General features: G+C 42.1%; 1 protein-coding gene across 5 annotated transcripts in view; it reads left to right on the top strand.

Moving 5' to 3' along the window:
• LOC134351082 (zinc finger MIZ domain-containing protein 1-like) overlaps positions 1 to 16,704 on the top strand; it is a 241,725-nt gene that overhangs the window by 188,776 nt on the left and 36,245 nt on the right. For all 5 annotated transcript variants that reach the window (XM_063057131.1, XM_063057132.1, XM_063057133.1 and 2 more), the window contains 6 exons: positions 2,231 to 2,413; positions 4,115 to 4,195; positions 4,750 to 4,921; positions 6,632 to 6,773; positions 11,274 to 11,484; positions 14,798 to 14,903. In XM_063057131.1, coding sequence (XP_062913201.1) covers positions 2,231 to 2,413; positions 4,115 to 4,195; positions 4,750 to 4,921; positions 6,632 to 6,773; positions 11,274 to 11,484; positions 14,798 to 14,903 — 895 coding nt within the window. The remainder of the gene's footprint in view (positions 1 to 2,230; positions 2,414 to 4,114; positions 4,196 to 4,749; positions 4,922 to 6,631; positions 6,774 to 11,273; positions 11,485 to 14,797; positions 14,904 to 16,704) is intronic.

Raw genomic sequence — 16,704 nt, 5'->3', positions numbered from 1 at the left:
TTACTGTGTTGCTTGCTTCTTTAATAAAACTTTCTTAGTTCTAGTACTCCAGACTCCAACTGAGTGATCCATTTCTGCTGGTTTGGCAACCCAGTTACGGGGTACGTAACAACATTGTAAGCACACTACAAAAAGTGATTTGAAGTGTTTACAGTACAGTTCAGTAACAGGGTTGATAGATAGAGGAGGGTTGGGATTAACCAGAATAGTTGTTCAGAATAACTTCCCGGAGGAAGAAACTTTTAAAATGGTGTGAAGTTTTTGTTTTAATAGCCCTATAATGCTGTCCGGAAGGGAGCTTTTTGAAAAGGTAGTTTGCATTCGTTAATAAAGTAGTAATGTGAATTTCAAATGAGGTCCTCTTGCTTTGTGGTTCTAGCACAAATATTCCAGCATATTCCAAGCATCAATTATACAATAACCCGGCATTTATAGTAATTGAGACATCACACTTTTCGCATTCCTAGGCGAGAGGTGGCATGGTAGGGTAGCGGTCAGCATGATCACTTTACAGCACGGGTGATCACTGAGGGAGTTTATTCCCTCTGCTGTCTGCACGTTCTTCCTGTGGCTGTGTTGTTTTTCTCCATGCGCTCCAGTTTCATCCCATATTCCAAAGTCGTACGGGTTGGGGTTAGCGAGTTGTGGGCATGTTCTGTTGGTGCTGGAATCGTGGCGACACTTGCGGGCTGCCCCCAGCGCAATCCTTGCGGATTTGATTTGACAAATGTGACGCATTTCCCTGTATGTTTAGATGTACACAAAGCTGTTTTGTTTCTTCTTTAAAGTGGTAATGCTGCAGATTTATAATATGGTATGTTGTCCAGTAATCAGTTATGAAAATCTAAGTGAACTATATTTCAATGTAATCATGTTATCTGTGGTGAGTATGTTGTTGATGGTTAAATATACTGTATGTTTCAATGTACATGTTATAAATCTGAATCTGACATTTTCAGTAGCGTAAATTCCGAGATGTTCATCTGTATAAAAATGCACCTCTGAGTAGTATGTGACTTGATTTAACGCAGCCCATTAAAACAAACCCCGTGACTATACTCTCACCAAAATTATTTTGGGGATCTCTGAATAGGTTGATCGAGATAGATATGGTCTGTCTTGGGGTTAGAGGAGTGTGTGTGTGTGGGGGGAAAGGTGTTTGTTGGATTGTTGCTGCTGTTCTGTTGTTGGTTGTGTCATTCTGCTGAACATTATGGATGTGCTATGTCGGAGCCGCAATTTGTGACAACAGCACCTCCTTAGGTTGTGTTGGTTGTTATCGCAAATGACACAATTCACTGTGCGTTTTGTTGTCCATGTGATAAATAATCCAAGTCAAGGTGTTTGGAAACTAGTCCATACTGGTCTCATTGTTCTTTAACTGTAGAGATTCTCATCATTGTTTAGTGCTGGTTACTGAATGGGATACTTCTGGTGATGCTAAACTCCCTTCGCCCTCGAACAGGTTGACCTAGGTATCTCCATCTAGATATCTCCATTCTCCTGGATATCAATCTCCATTCACCTAGATATCTCCATTTTCCTAGATGTATCAGTTCTCCTGGATATCTCCGTTCTGCTAGACATCTCTGTTCACCTAGCTATCTCATTCTCCTAATTTTTTAATTCTCCTGGAGATCTCCGTTCTCCTATAGGTTATGATGTTTATTAATAGGCATCCGTTAGTCTCATGCGACAATGGATTTGCACCTTGGAAGGTTTCCAGGGCGCAGGCCTGGGCAAGGTTGTATGGAAGACCATGCAGCAAGTCTTCCCTCTCCACGCCACCGATGTTGTCCAAGCGAAGGGCATTAGGACCCATGCAGCTTGGCACCGGTGTTGTTGCAGAGCAATGTGTGGTTAAGTGCCTGCCTGCTCAAGGACACACACGCTGCCTCAGCCAAGGCTCGAACTAGCGACCTTCAAATAACTAGACGAACGTCTTAACCACTTATGATGTTTATAGGTCTTTGTTACCTGAGTAACGCAAAGAGATATACACAATCTCCTAACATTACAGTTTTGGTTACAGATTCTTGGTCTAATTCAAATCACTTTGCCTTTTTCTTTTGATGAAACTTGAACTAATAAGAATGTTATATTTATCATTGGACAATTTGAATTCCCATGTTTCCTATACTAAAAGTTTTTATAACAGAGAAATTAGTTTGATGATTAATTTTGAGAAGCCGAGCAAAATTATTAACATAGTTCTGTTCTGTGCCTTCAGCAAAGCTATCTAGGTCAACAGTATGGTCCTAACAGCCAGTATCCCAGCCAGACCAGTCAGTATGCTCCCTCAAGCACCCAACGATCCATTCCGTCTCCCAACTATCCAGCACATAGGATGCCTGGCCAGCAAAACACAGGACAGTACCCCATTCCCCCAGGATCAATGGGGCAGTATTATAAGGTAAGACAGTCACATTGAATATGGAAATTTGCAATTTCAGACTTATAACGTGCATTAATTTTCTGCTGCGTAGGCCAGGCTGAGAGTGGTCATTACAATGAAAGAAATTCACAATGGAAGGGCATGTAATCATGCTGTATCTAAAAGAAATATAAAAATTTTTTAAAACTATAGGTCTCCCTATAAGTATGGCTACCCACTGGCAGCATTGAACTGATTAAAAATAGTTATTAATCATTGTAAGAAATGACTACTGCTTTTATAAATGGGCAAGTTTATAAAAGACTGGACGGGCCACATCTGGAGTATTGCGTACAATTCTGGCCACCCCACTATTGGAAGGATGTTGAGGCTTTGGGGAGGGTGTAGAAGAGGCTTATCAGGACGCTGCCTGGTTTAGAGAGCATGTGCTATCACGGGAGGTTGGATAAACTTGTGTTGTTTTCTCTGGAATGGTGAAGGTTTACAAGAATATGACAGGCATAGATGGAACAGACAGGGAGTATCTGTTTCCCAGGGTTGAGATATCTAATACCAGAGGTCATGCATTGAAAGTGAGAGGGGGTAAGTTCGGGGGAGGGGGGGTGAGGGATAAGTTGTTTTAGAGAGTGGTGGATGCCTGGGATGCACTGCCTGGTTTGGCAGTGGAGGCAAGTACACTAGAGGCTTTTAAGAGACGTTTAGATATGCACATGGATGTGAGGAAGATGGAGGGATATGGACATGGTGTAGGTAGGAGGGATTAGTGTTTGGGTGTTTTTGATTTGCTTTTTAGCTGGTTCAGCACAACATTGTGGGCTGAATGGCCTGTTTTCTGCTGTTACTCTTCTGTGTTCTATCATGTGTTACTTTCTCCGGAGGAAAATATGTGGTCAAAGAGATCTAAAGCAGTAAGCCTTTTCTGTGAATGGTTGGGAAGAGCAGTAGTTCCTCAAATGGAACGTTTAAGCATTCTCACCAGGCATCAGGTACCAGGCCTCCGCATCGCACCAGAGTACTGTCCCTCCTGCTGTACAGGTGATAGGCAATGTTTCTCAGTTATTGTTCTGCATGATTTTCGACAGCTTAGAGATGGGTGTTTATTTGCTCAGCTGATTCTGACCCTGAGTGAACCAGGTGCTTCACTACTTGAGCAGGTAAGGATAATTAAGCCCTTGCCAGTGATCGACATTACTTACTTAGTGATACAACATGGAGTAGGCCCTTCCGGCCCTTTGGGCCATGCTGTCTCTGTAACGGCACTGCCCCAGCTGAAGTTTAGCCCAATCATGGGACGATTTACAATGACCACCCAACCTACCTGGTACAGATTTGGACTGTGGGGGGAAACTGGAGGATGTGGGGGGAATCCATAGGGAGGACGTACAGGATTTGAACTCTGAACTCGGGAATGGGAATAGCATACCACTGCGCTACTGTGGCATCCAATGTTAATTGAGAGGACTGTTTGATGATAAGTTGTGTTGGAATATTTGGACCAACGCACTCAAAATGCTGGAGGAGCTCAGCAGGTCAGGCAGCATCTATGGAAAAGAGTAAACGGTTGATGTTTCAGGCCAAGATCCTTCAGGACCAGTCTTGCTGAGTTCCTCCATCATTTTGTGTGAGTTGTTCTGAATTTCCAACACCTGCAAAATCTCTTGTGTATGAGATATATGGATTTGTTGATGACAGCAACTCTCGGGCCTTTTCTCTTTACAGCCATCTGAGAAATATAATGGGCAGAGTAACGCCTTTATGGGTGGTAACTACACCAGCTACACCCAGGCCAATATTAATGGGGTACGTATTTTACTTCTAACTTTCATCAAAGTCGGATGAATTTTGTATATGGTATTCAACATTTAGGATTTAGTGGAATCAGACATTTCATCAGGGTTAAAAAGAGCTTTGAAAGTTTTTTTTTCTCTTTGGATCAGGGGTTCCCAACTTGGGGTCCATGGACCCTTCAGTTAATCATAAAGCTACATGGCATAAAAAAGGTTGTAACCCTGCTTTAGATTAACATTGGAACTGTTGGATAGGTTGAGAAGAACAAGGTTGGTGTGGTTATCAGCTTTCTGAGGATTGAGTTCACTAGGCCTTCTGGAAAAGGAATATAGAGTTTATTAAAAGCAACCATTGCATGAGGGTTAGGAGGAGCTTTGGACATTTTTTTCTCTTTTGGGGAACACTGTTGGATGAGATTGAGACATGCAAGGTTGGTACGGTTATCAGGTTTCCGAAGACTTGAGTTCACTCGGGCTCTGGACGGGGAATATGTTGTTTATGCCTCATTAATGTTATCCTGGGCTGCATGTTTAAACAGAAGGTGATCCACAAAATTTATTTTTTAGCCTTCAAGAACTATGCCTGGCTATCCCAGCTCCCCCATATCAGGCAACCCAACACCTCCAATGACTCCAGGAAGCAATATTCCTCCATACATGTCACCGAACCAGGATGTGAAATCACCTTTTCTTCCCGACATAAAGCCCAACCTGAATAGTCTTCCTCCTCCCCCATCATGTGAGTATGAACTTCAGTCTTATGTTCACAGAATACTTGTACAAAGCCGAGGTGAGAAACTGCCAGTGGATTGGTGATCAGGGTTAGCACAAGTATATGAAAGAACTGGATTTAACAAGAAATTTCAAAGAAAGGGAACAAAGTAATAGTAGAGACAGTCTCAGAATTAGAAGTGGAGGATCCTGAGTCTTCATCCTGATGAAGGGTCTCGACCCGAAACGTTGACTGTACTTCTTCCTAGAGATGCTGCCTGGCCTGCTGCGTTCCACCAGCATTTTGTGTGTGTTGCGTGAATTTCCAGCATCTGCAGATTTTCTCTTGTTTGTGTTTTTAAATCCTGAGTCTTCTGCATATCGTTGGAATAGAAGCAGGAAGATGATATTAGAATAAGTTAACATTTTGGGCAAAGACCTTCCATCAAGTCTTGACCTCAAACATCAGCCGTTTATTCCCCTCCATGGATGCTGCCTGACCTGCTAAGTTCCTCCAGCATTTTGTGTGTGTTGCACTAGATTTGGGGCACCTGCAGAATCTCTTGTGTTTAAGATATTAAAAGACGACAGTTTATCAGCGATATCGGAGCTTTTGCTTCCTTGCCTCTCGGATAATATTGGCAATTGTTTGATGGGACTGAGAAGTGGTCTTTGGACTTCTGATGAATGACAACTACTGTACATTGAAGGCAAAAGTCAAGGTCAAAGTAAATTTACTATCAAAGTACATATACTGTAATGTCACTATTTTTCTTGTGGCATTCACAGAGAAATTCCGAAAAACGACACAGGAACAACCAAGAGAAAATCTGCAAATGCTGGAAATCTGAGCATTCCCCCACCCCCCCAAGTTTCACCTGATGTTTCTCTCTCCCCTCCCCCCATCTTTTAAGTCTACTCAGCTTTTTTTCTCCAGACCTGCCGAAGGGTTTCGGCCAGAAACGTCAACTGTACTTTTTCCTATAAATGCTGCCTAGCCTGCTGAGTTCCTCCAACGTTTACAGGAACAACCGATGAGCAAAACTGTGCAACTGCAAAAAAATAACAAATAATAATAATAATAAATAAATCAAAAGTAATACTGAGAAGGTGAGTTGTAGAGTCCTTGAGAGTGAGTCCATAGGTTGTGGAATCAGTTCAGTGTTGAGGTGAGTGAAGTTAGCCACGCTGGTTCAGGAGCCTGATAGTTGAAAGGTAATAACTTCCTGAACCCGATCGTGTGGGACCTAAGGCTCCTGTACCTCCTTCCTGATGCTAGCAGTGAGAAGAGAGCATGGGAGTCATTGATGATACACGCTGCTTTCTTGTGGCAGTGCTCCTTGTAGATGTGCTCAGTGGTGGGGAGGGTTTTTCCTGTGATGGGCTGGGCTCTATCCACTACTTTTTGTAGGCTTTTCCATTCATGAGTATTGGTGTTTCTGTAGCAGGCCGTGATGCAACCAGTCACGGCCTGGTATGGAAACACCCTCAGGATACTCTTCACTGTGCATCTATAGAAGTTTGTGTAAACACTGCGGTTAGTTCATTTGGACCCAAGAAAATGGGGTTAGCAACGGAAGGAGCAGCCAGAGTGTGAGATTCTAATAGAATCGTTGGAGTCAGTGACTTTGAAGGCACAATTACATTTGCTGGTGACATTTAACATCTTGAATTTTGATATTAGAATTTAATAGTATTGGAAAGAGAGAAATTGAGGTAGAACTTCTGTTGATTTCAGCAAGCCCTGGAGATGAGCTGCGACTGACCTTCCCCGTGCGAGACGGTGTTGTGTTGGAACCCTTCCGCTTAGAGCACAACCTTGCTGTCAGCAACCACGTCTTCCACCTGCGTCATTCCGTGCATCAGACGCTAATGTGGAGGTGAGTGGAAAGTAATGGTACCTATTTTGTGTGCGATATGTGAGTAATAGTAACATTGCTAGAGGTGACAGTTGAGCGCTTTTATCATTTATTTATTTGTATATTGAGATGCAGCATGGAACAGACCCTTCCGGCCTTTCGAGATGTGCCACCCAGCGACTCCCAATTTAACCCTAGCCTAATCACAGGACAATTTACAGTGACCAATTAACCTACCAACTGGTTCGCCTTTGGACTGTGGGAAGAAATCGGAGCACCCAGGGGAAACCCACGTGGTCATGGGGAGAAAGTACAAACTCCTTCCATACGGCAGCGGGAAATGAACTGTGAAGCACTATGCTAACCATGAACATAACACACAGGCACAGAATTATTGTTGGTCCTTTGGCCCATCGAGTCTGCTCCACTACTCCATCATGGTTGATTTATTATCCCCGGCAACCCAATCTCCTGCCCCCTGTCCTGGTAACCTTTGACGCCCTTACTAATTAAGAACCTATCAGTCTCCACTTTAAATAGACCCAATGATTTGGCCTCCACAGCATCTGTGGCAAAGGATTCCACAGATTCACTACCCTGAAATTTTTCTGCATCTACTTGAGTAAAAATGTACTGAGTATATATATTTTAAAAAGTGCTGGTAGATTGGGAATATTAATGTACAAAGGACACAGATATTCTTGCATAACAGTCAATGAAAGCAAAAATACAGGTGCAGTGGAGAAAGTTTAGCTTTATTTGTCAGTAGGGGATTGATTGTTAACATATATTAATCAACTTTAGTTTCCTTAGTTTTGAAATGTTCAAATGAAATCAATTTTTGACTGGCCCAAAAGTATGTTAGATTGGGGTGTAGAATTGTATTTTCCTTGTTTGACTTTCTAATGCTTGTTTGTATTTTTATATAATCACCTCTGTACATGTAAGGGCAGCTCAGTTGAGTAGTAGTTAGCACAATGTTTTACGGTATCAGCAATCCAGGTTCGATTCCCACTGTGTTTGCAAGGAGTTTTTAACATTCTCCCCGTGTTTGCGTGTTTTTCCTCCGGTTGCCCAGGTTTCCTCCCACAGTCCAAAGATATACCGATTGGTAGGTTAATTGGACGTTGTAAATAGTCCCATGATTAGGCTAGGGTTAAATTGGAGGATTGCTGGGCAACATGGCTCAAAGGGTTGGGCAGGCCTGTTCTGTGCTGTATTGTGGTGAGTTTTTCAGTAGTTACAGCAGCCTCTGTATTTTTATGGAAACTTGGTTTCTGTGGAGGGTGTCACATGATTTCAAGCTGGCTATTTAATTGGTTAACTGTTATCAATGAAATTTCTGTTTTCTGTAGTCTGGTATAAGAAGACCTCGCTACTTTTAGTGCCTCTCTCCCTCTCTCTCCCCCTCCCCTTTGTTTTACCCTGCTCTTCTCTGTCTCTCACCATGCTTCTGCCCCTTCTTCCCTCTCCTCCTTTGCTCTTCTAACATTCAATAAAACAGTCATACACAACAAGCTTGATGCTTCTTTCTTAACTTCTGAAGAACCTTTGGATTGCAAAAGCATCAGAATCCAACAGCACTACATTTTACATTAACAACCCTATGGATGGGGCAAGAGAAGTCAATTGTGCAGTAATTATATTGTAGCTATACATGTGAAGTTCAGTAAAAGTTCTGGTTAGTCAGTGGGATGTTTCCTTTCCTGCAATTCATCTGCTCAGCAGAAACCTGAATGCTGTAGTTCCTTTCACGGAAATATGATCAGGGAGGGGAACAAATATAGTATCAACATCTATGGATGTGAGGAGAAAGGAGCCTCTCCGTATCTTCTTATCTAGCTTCTGTGCCTCCTGCTTCCTGTCCTGTCCTAATGAACGGTCTCAGCCCAAAACATCGACTATTTATTCCCCTCCACAGATGCTGCCTGACTTGCTGAGTTCCTCCAGCACTTTTTGTGTGTGTTGCTCTGGATTTCTAGCATCTACAGAATCTCTTGTGTTTGCTCGACCTTGATTTCTCTTGAAGGTGCTAAGATGCATGTTGAGAGATACCATCAGTCATATGATGTCTCTTGCAAGCAACTGTGTTGCCAGGCATGGGAGGTGGAATGGCAGAACCTAACTTGTTCCTTATTGATGGACACATTCAGTATATGCATCGGCAATCATGGGCTACTGTTTTAGCAAATGGGGTTAGATCAAGACGTGGACAATTTCCCCACAAACTGCATCAAAATTAGCAAAGGTTAATACAGCAGATTAAGAATAAATCTGGGATCCATTTGCTCTTCCTGAACCAGCACCAAGCTGGACAGGGCACTTAAACACAACTGGAAGTCTTAAGCTCTGTCTCTTTGTGAATTTTCTCACTGTGATAAACACTCAGTGGCCACTTTATTAGGTACAGGAGTGGAACCCGGTGTGGTCTTTGTTGCTGTACTCCATCCATTTCAAGGTTTGACGTGAAGTACGTTCAGAGATGCTCTTCTGCGCACCACAGTTGTAACGCGTGGTTATTTGAGTTACTGTCACCTTACTGTCAGCTTGAACTAGTCTGACCATTCTCCTCTGACCTCTCTCATTAACAAGGCATTTTCACCCACAGAACAGCTGCTTATTGGATTTTTTTTTTTTGTTTTTTGCACCATTTTCTGTAAACTAGATCCTGCTGTGCATGAAAATCCCAGGAGATCAGTAGTTTCTGAAATACTCAAACCACCCCATCTGGCACCAACAATCATTCCACGGTCAAAGTCATTTAGGTCACACTTTTTCCCTTTATAATGTTTGATCTGAACAAGAACTGAACCTCTTGACCATGTCTGCATGTACTAATCTCACCCGACCTCAGTAGGAAAAGCCTGCTTCCATTTATCCCATCTATACCCCTCATAATTTTGTATAAATAATCTTAACTAAGTTCCAATAAACTACAAAACTGCAGTGTGAGGCTGATCATCTCACTCAATAGGCCATGAGATTGCTATTGCGTTCAAAATTCAAAGTAAATTTATTATCAAAGTATGTATGCCACATACAACCTTGAGATTCGTCTTCTTGCAGGCAGTCATAAAACAAAATAACACAATAGAAACTACATAATAAACCACACAGCAAAGACAGACGAACAGTCAGAATCAGGTTTAATATTACCAGCATACGTCACGAAATTTGTTAACTTTGCAGAAGCAGTACAATATACAAGATGCCACATTCCTAAGGCACCGCTCCTTGAAGATGTCTTGGATACTACAGAGGCTAGTACCAATTTTGAAGCTGACTAATTTTACATGGTTCTGCAACTTCATCCTGTGCAATAGCACCCCCCCCAATACCCAACGATGATGCAGCCAGTCAGAATGCTGTCCACAGAATGTTCTTGACAAACCAAATCTCCTCAAACTCCAAATGAAATATAGCCGTTGTCTTGCCTTCTTTATCACTGCATCAGTATGTTGTATCCAGGTTAGGTCCTCCGAGATACTGACACCTATGAACTTGAGATTGCTCACTCTCTCCACTTCTGATCTCTCTATGAAGATAGGTTTGTGTAAAAAAAAATCATGCAAAGAATTTTTTTTTAAGTAAATAAATAATATACTGAACATGAACTGCAGAGTCCCACGGAATACGTTCAGCACTGATGCGAATGAAACAGGTCTGAAAGCATGCTGGCTGCCGGCCACTGCTGGGTCCATTCAGTGCTGAGGCAAGTGAAGCCGGTCCAGGAGCGGATGGCTGCAGGCCACAGCTGTACTGTATTTATGGAAAGTAGGGCACAGTGTTCTGATGCGGCACATAATTGCAATCGAAGGTACTAAATCTGACCTGGTAGTGCTGTTACAAGGCAATACTGGATCCAATTTAGGTGTGAATGATTTTAACGCATGGAATGCTTGTTGCTGGCATCTGGAACCCGGAATGAAAATGCATCGTCTTTGTTTTGCCTGATGGGCAATTTGCAAGCAGAGTTTATTTTATTAAACAGGTGGTTACCAGAATGCCTTAGAGTGCCAGCACTCAGGGTTCAGGCCCCACAGCTGTCTGTAGGGAGTTTATCCGTTCTCCCCATCCCCGTGTGTGTTCTTTCCGGGATCTCTTGTTTTCTCCCACATTCCAAAGACTTACAGGTTAGGGTTAGTAAGTTGTTGGCATGCTACGTTGGCACCAGAAACATGGCGACACTGTGGGCTGCCCTCAGAACATCTCCAAACTGTGTTGGACGTTGATGAAATGACACATTTCACTGATTCCTAATGAAGGGTCTCGGCCTGAAACGCTGACCGTTTATTCCCACCGCTAGATGCTGCTTGACATACTGAGCTCCTCCAGCATATTGTGTGTATTGCTGTAGACTTCCACCATCTGCAGTACCTCTTGTGTTTGTGTTTAACTGTATGTTTCGATGTACATTTCACAAATAAAACTAATCTACTTTCTAATTAAATGGTAGCATTTATTAAATTTTTAATTACTAATCTTTCTTGATATGCATTTTTTTTCAAATCTTTCCTGCAGGCCAGATCTGGAACTTCAGTTTAAGTGTTATCATCACGAAGACAGACAGATGAACACAAACTGGCCTGCTTCAGTCCAGGTTAGCGTGAATGCCACGCCCCTCACGATTGAACGAGGTGACAATAAAACATCCCACAAGCCGCTCTACCTGAAGCATGTGTGCCAGCCGGGGAGGAACACAATTCAGATCACTGTGACGGCCTGTTGCTGTGTAAGTATGAGTGCGCCCTCATCGATAGTTCTACTTTACGTTCGCCTAACACCAATATCCTTACTGAGCTTGTGGTTGTCAGCCACCTCCACAGTCCACACCACGTAAACTTTGTAATCCTTGTCAATTACAAGTTCCCAAGATATTTGGGCCCTGCTATCAATCTCCTTCTATCTGGTTTCTTCTCCCTTCCTGGTCAGAGTTTTTATGTACACTAGTTCCATATGCTTCATCATCAATAGAAGTTCCTTTCATTATTTTGTCCCTGTAACCAGGTGCTCCTTTGGCGCCTTCTGTTTCCTTTTAAAACCTTTAAATTTATGTATGCGGCATTGCTTTAGATCAGGAGTTCCCATTTTTTTTAACGCTATGGGCCCCTACCATTAACCCAGGGGTCTGGACCCCAGGTTGTAAACGCTTTCTTTTGATGGATTTTCTTACAGACTCTCGGTATTCAGCTGTCCTCTGTGAACATTTTCTTCTGTGGGCACCTCTCTTGGCAAAGTGGAACGTGTTTTGTAAGCTGCTGGGCAGCTTTGGTGTGTTTGAATATAATCTCTCTTTCAGGAGGTGGGATTATAATGTTCCCAAACCTCTTACGCATTTCTTCATTTTAATATCACATTATGCAATTTTAATCCACAGAATCCTAATAAAATTTACAGGTTTCTCCCTATTTCTCAGGCCACAATCTGCTTTATATGCCTTAAGCATTACTGTACATTAGCCTCATTGAAATAATAATTTGAACATTATTGGAATCTACAGATTATAAATTTAAGTATTCTTAATGATCATGATAATAGTAGTTCAGGGGATCACTGGGTCTAGTTAGTTCAACAAGATTTGATCTCAGTGAAAAGTCTCAAAACCCAATATTGATGAAGGGATTCAACCCAAAATGTTGACCGTTTAGTCCCCTCCGTTGATGCTACCTGACCTCCAGTTCCTCCAGTGTGTTACTCTGGATTTCCAGCAACTGTAGAATCCATAAGACATAGAAATAGAATTAAGCCATTCGGCCCATCGAGTCTGCTCCTCCATTCCATCATGACTGATTTATTTTCCCTCACAACCCCGTTCTCCTATGTTTCTTGTGTTTAAAATGTAATATTTATTCATTAATGGTCCATGTGTATTTTAGTAACTGCCATTTCCTCATTATTTAAGGGGATGAATATTTTGTGTCTTTTGGAAAATAAATATTAATGTGTTCATATTAAGATTCACTATCATGGATCCATCACATAATTAAAGTGGCACTGGCAGGAATTTATAAAGTGCATATTCAAAATCAAGGCAACCTGTGGGCAATCTGCCCAGTTGTTGGAGTAATGAATTTTTTCAGTCACGTCAACAAGGGTTTTTCCCTGTTAATGCTCTTGAGAGAATCACCATAAAACTATTCAGTCCCTCTTAAAAATTGTTGTATGATATCCAGCCACCATTTCAAATATGTGCCTGCCAAAGCTTGAAAGGTTGATGGATGTTTGTTATGTGGGAGCCTGCAAAAGTGAAAAAGCCATCCATTAAAGGTGGGAACAACAGAGATTGGGGCATTGTGACAGGGTGTGGAGCTGGTGATTGTGGTGTTGACAGCTGTTCAGTTGAGATCAAGATGTGTGGAGACAGTATGAACACTGGAGGCCCAATAGGAAGCAGCAAGAGGTTGAATTTATCATTTACTGGAGATTGGACAGAGATGAAGAGTTGGAAGTTGATTAGAGGACAGGAACAGCAAATGGGTAAGTCAGTGCTATATCTACAAAGATACATTGAAAAGGTCCTTTAGGGGCATAGATATGGTTACTGGGGCACAGATAAAGTGAATAGCAAAAAGGATTTTCCCAAGGGTAGGGGAGTCCAGGATGTAGTTTTAAAGTGAGAGAGGAAAGATTGAAAGGAAAGCTGAGGGGCAACTCTTCCACACAAGACGAGGTTAGTATGTGGAATGAACTGCCAGAAGAAGTGGTAGAGATGGATACAATTACAACATTTAAAAGGCAATTGCATAATCATGTAGATAGGAAAAGTTTAGAGAGATATAAGACAACTACAGGCAAATGGGACTAGCTCAGCTGAGCAACTTGGTCAACATGAAGGGCTTGTTTCCATGGTCTATATGAATCTACAACTTCAGCTCATTTGGAATTTAGTCAGCATTGTCCTGAGGAGTGAAGACATTTGTAACTACCTGACCAAAGTCTTCACTCCTCAGGACAATGTTGACTAATTCACCCAGGAGTTTGGTAGAAGCAGTAAAGGTGTAAACTATTTTCTAATAACGGCGGCAAGGTAGTGTAGTGCTTAGCACAGTGCTTTACAGTACAGGTGATATGTGTTCAATTCCTGTCACCTCCCGTGAGGAGTTTGTACATTCTCCCCGTGCCTGCATGGGTTTCCTCCGGTTTCCTCCCACAGGCCAAAAGAGATACCAGTTGGTCATTATAAATTGTCCCATGATTAAGCTATGATTATTTTGGGAGATTGCTGGGCAGTGTGGTTCAAATGGCCTATTCCACACCGTATCTCAATAAAAAATTAAATGTCAAAAATTAGACCTGCAAGGGACTTGGGAGTACTTGTGCAGGATTCCCTAAAGGTTAACTTACAGGCTGAGTCAGTGGTAAGGAAGGCAAATGCGATGTTAGCAGCCATTTCCATTTCTTGAGGATGAGAACGTAAGAGCAAGGCTGTATTGCTGTGGCTTTATAAGGCTGCATTTGAAGTATTGTGAGGGGTTTTGGGCACCTTATCAAAGGATGTGCCAGCATTGGAGAAGGTCCAGAGGAGGTTCATGAGAATGATCCCAGGAAGGAAAGGGTTAGCATGTGCGGAGTGTTCGATGGGCCTTTACTTGCTGGAGTTTAGAACAGTGAAAGGGATCTCATTGAAGCATATCAAATATCGAAAGGCCTAGATAGAGTGGATGTGGAGAGAATGTTTCCTATAGTGGGGGAATCTAGGACCAGAGGGCACAGCCTCGGAACAGACATTCCTGTAGAACAGAGAAGAGGAGGAATCTCTATCCAGAAAGTGGTTAATCTGTGAAATTTATTGGGTATATTTAAAACACTGTGGAGGCCAAGTCATTGGGTATATTTAAAGTTGATAGGTTCTCGATAGGTAAGGGCATCAAAGGTTATGGGCAGAAGGCAGGAGAATAGGGTTGAGAGGGATAATAAATCTGCCATAATGGAATGGCGGAGCATTCTCACTGAAATAAACTGCTGTGCTTGATCGGATTTAAGCTCCATTGAACCTGGCATAAGTTTTCTGTTACTAATTCACTCTCATTCTGGTGATCTTGCAGTCACATCTGTTTGTGCTACAGTTAGTGCACAGACCTTCAGTTCGATCAGTATTACAAGGCCTCCTGAAAAAGAGACTTCTGCCTGCAGAGCACTGTATAACTAAAAGTGAGTATTGTCAGATCCGTAATCAATTCTGATGGACAGAGGGCAGGGAGGGGTATCATGTTATTGCGTCATAGAACACTACAGCACAGAAACAGGCTCTTTGGCCCATCTCGTCCGTGTTGAACGCTGTTCCCTGGGAGCTGTGTGGGTGCACAGTAAATGAAATGCTTCCCCGCTCAAAGCCTCTCTTGCTGCGCAGTTCGAATTTTCTTTTCTATTTTGTGATTTAGTAGTGTTATTATAACTGCCACGCAGTTCTCAGACTGAGTAAAAATTTCCAGCTCAGAGCAATGGCACAGCTGTAAAAAAAAATTAGAGGGAACATTAGTGCCGAACTATTATAGTGCCTAATCCCAACACCTAAAACGTTGTTAAGATTTTTCCAACGTTCGAATAATTAATGCTAGGAAATAGCCATTGACTCTAAAGATCCCTTGATCTCTGTTTTCCACAGCCAATTATGCAAAGATGTGCAGTTTGGTCCATTATTTGGCCACTGTAAAGTGCCCCTGTGTGTAGGTTAGTGGTAGAATGTTGGGTCGGGGGGCGGGGGGGTGAATAAAATGGGATCAGTGAATTAACAGTCTAAACCAGGGGTTCCCAACCTGGGGTCCATGGGCTCCTTGCTTAATGGTATTGGTCCATGGCATAAAAAAGGTTGAGAACCGCTGGTCTAAATAACAGTGGTTATTGAGGTGGACCAAAGAGTTTATGAATCTATCATTTCTAATCAGGGATTAACTTTATTCGCCATATACATTTACATGTATTAGGAATTTGCTGTGGTATGTTAGGGTGTAATATGCAACAAAAAATAACATTCAACAATTATAAAGAATGAAGAATTATATAAAAATAAAGTTAGAGGTTGAAGTACAAATATGGAATAAAATATGCATAAATACCATTGTGTGTTTACAGTTCAGTAATTAAGGTAATTGAAGTGGTTGCAATGCCAAACTAGAATGATCAGATTAACTGCCTGGGGGAAGAAATTTCTAAGATGGCGTGAAGTTTTTTTGTTTTAATAGCCCAATACTGTTTTCCAGAAGGGAGCTTTTGGAAAAGGCTGTTTGCTGGGTGGGTAGTGTCTGCAGTGATATTTCCTGCCTGCTTCTTTGTTCTGGACCCATACAAGTCCTGCAGTGATGGTAGACTGCAGTCAGCAACCTTTTCTGCTGACCTGGCAGTTTGCTCTATGTCAAAGTTTTTGGTGACATGCCAAATCTATGCAAACTTCTGAGAAAGTAGAGCTTCTGTTGTGCCTTCTTTGTGATGGTGCATCCCAGGCCAGATCTTCTGATATAATAATGCCATGGAATTTAAAGGTATTGACCCTCTCCACCTTTGATCCCGTAATGAAGACCGTCTCATGAATCTCCAGCTTCTTCCTGTAGTCAATTGGTTTTGCTTATGTTAAGTGAGAGCTTCAGTGTTTACAGTATGTGTGTGGTGCACTAATTTATTCTGGACAGTGGACACCTTCAGAAGATTAATGCACTGATACTTTGGGATGGTAATAGTTAGACTCACTCTTTTGGGGGTGAATGTTCATTGTCTTGCACTTATTTAGCATGAGTATCATTTTTCAAGCTTTAGAGGTTCACAATAGTCATCCCAGGAATGAAAAGTTATGAGGGGCATGTGATGTCTTTTGGAGTTTAGCAGAATGAGGGGGAAATCTTGTTGAAGGACCCAGAAAGAGTGGGTGTGGAGAGGATGTTTCCAATAGTGAGGGAGTCTATGACCAGAGGGCACAGTCTGAGAATACAAGGAGGTCTCTTTAGAACAGTTAGTGAAT

Source organism: Mobula hypostoma, chromosome 8 (genome assembly GCF_963921235.1).
Source record: "Mobula hypostoma chromosome 8, sMobHyp1.1, whole genome shotgun sequence".
Classification (NCBI taxonomy): Eukaryota; Metazoa; Chordata; class Chondrichthyes; order Myliobatiformes; family Myliobatidae; genus Mobula; species Mobula hypostoma.
Note: the sequence above shows the minus strand (reverse complement) of the source record. Positions and strands in the feature narration are given on the sequence as shown.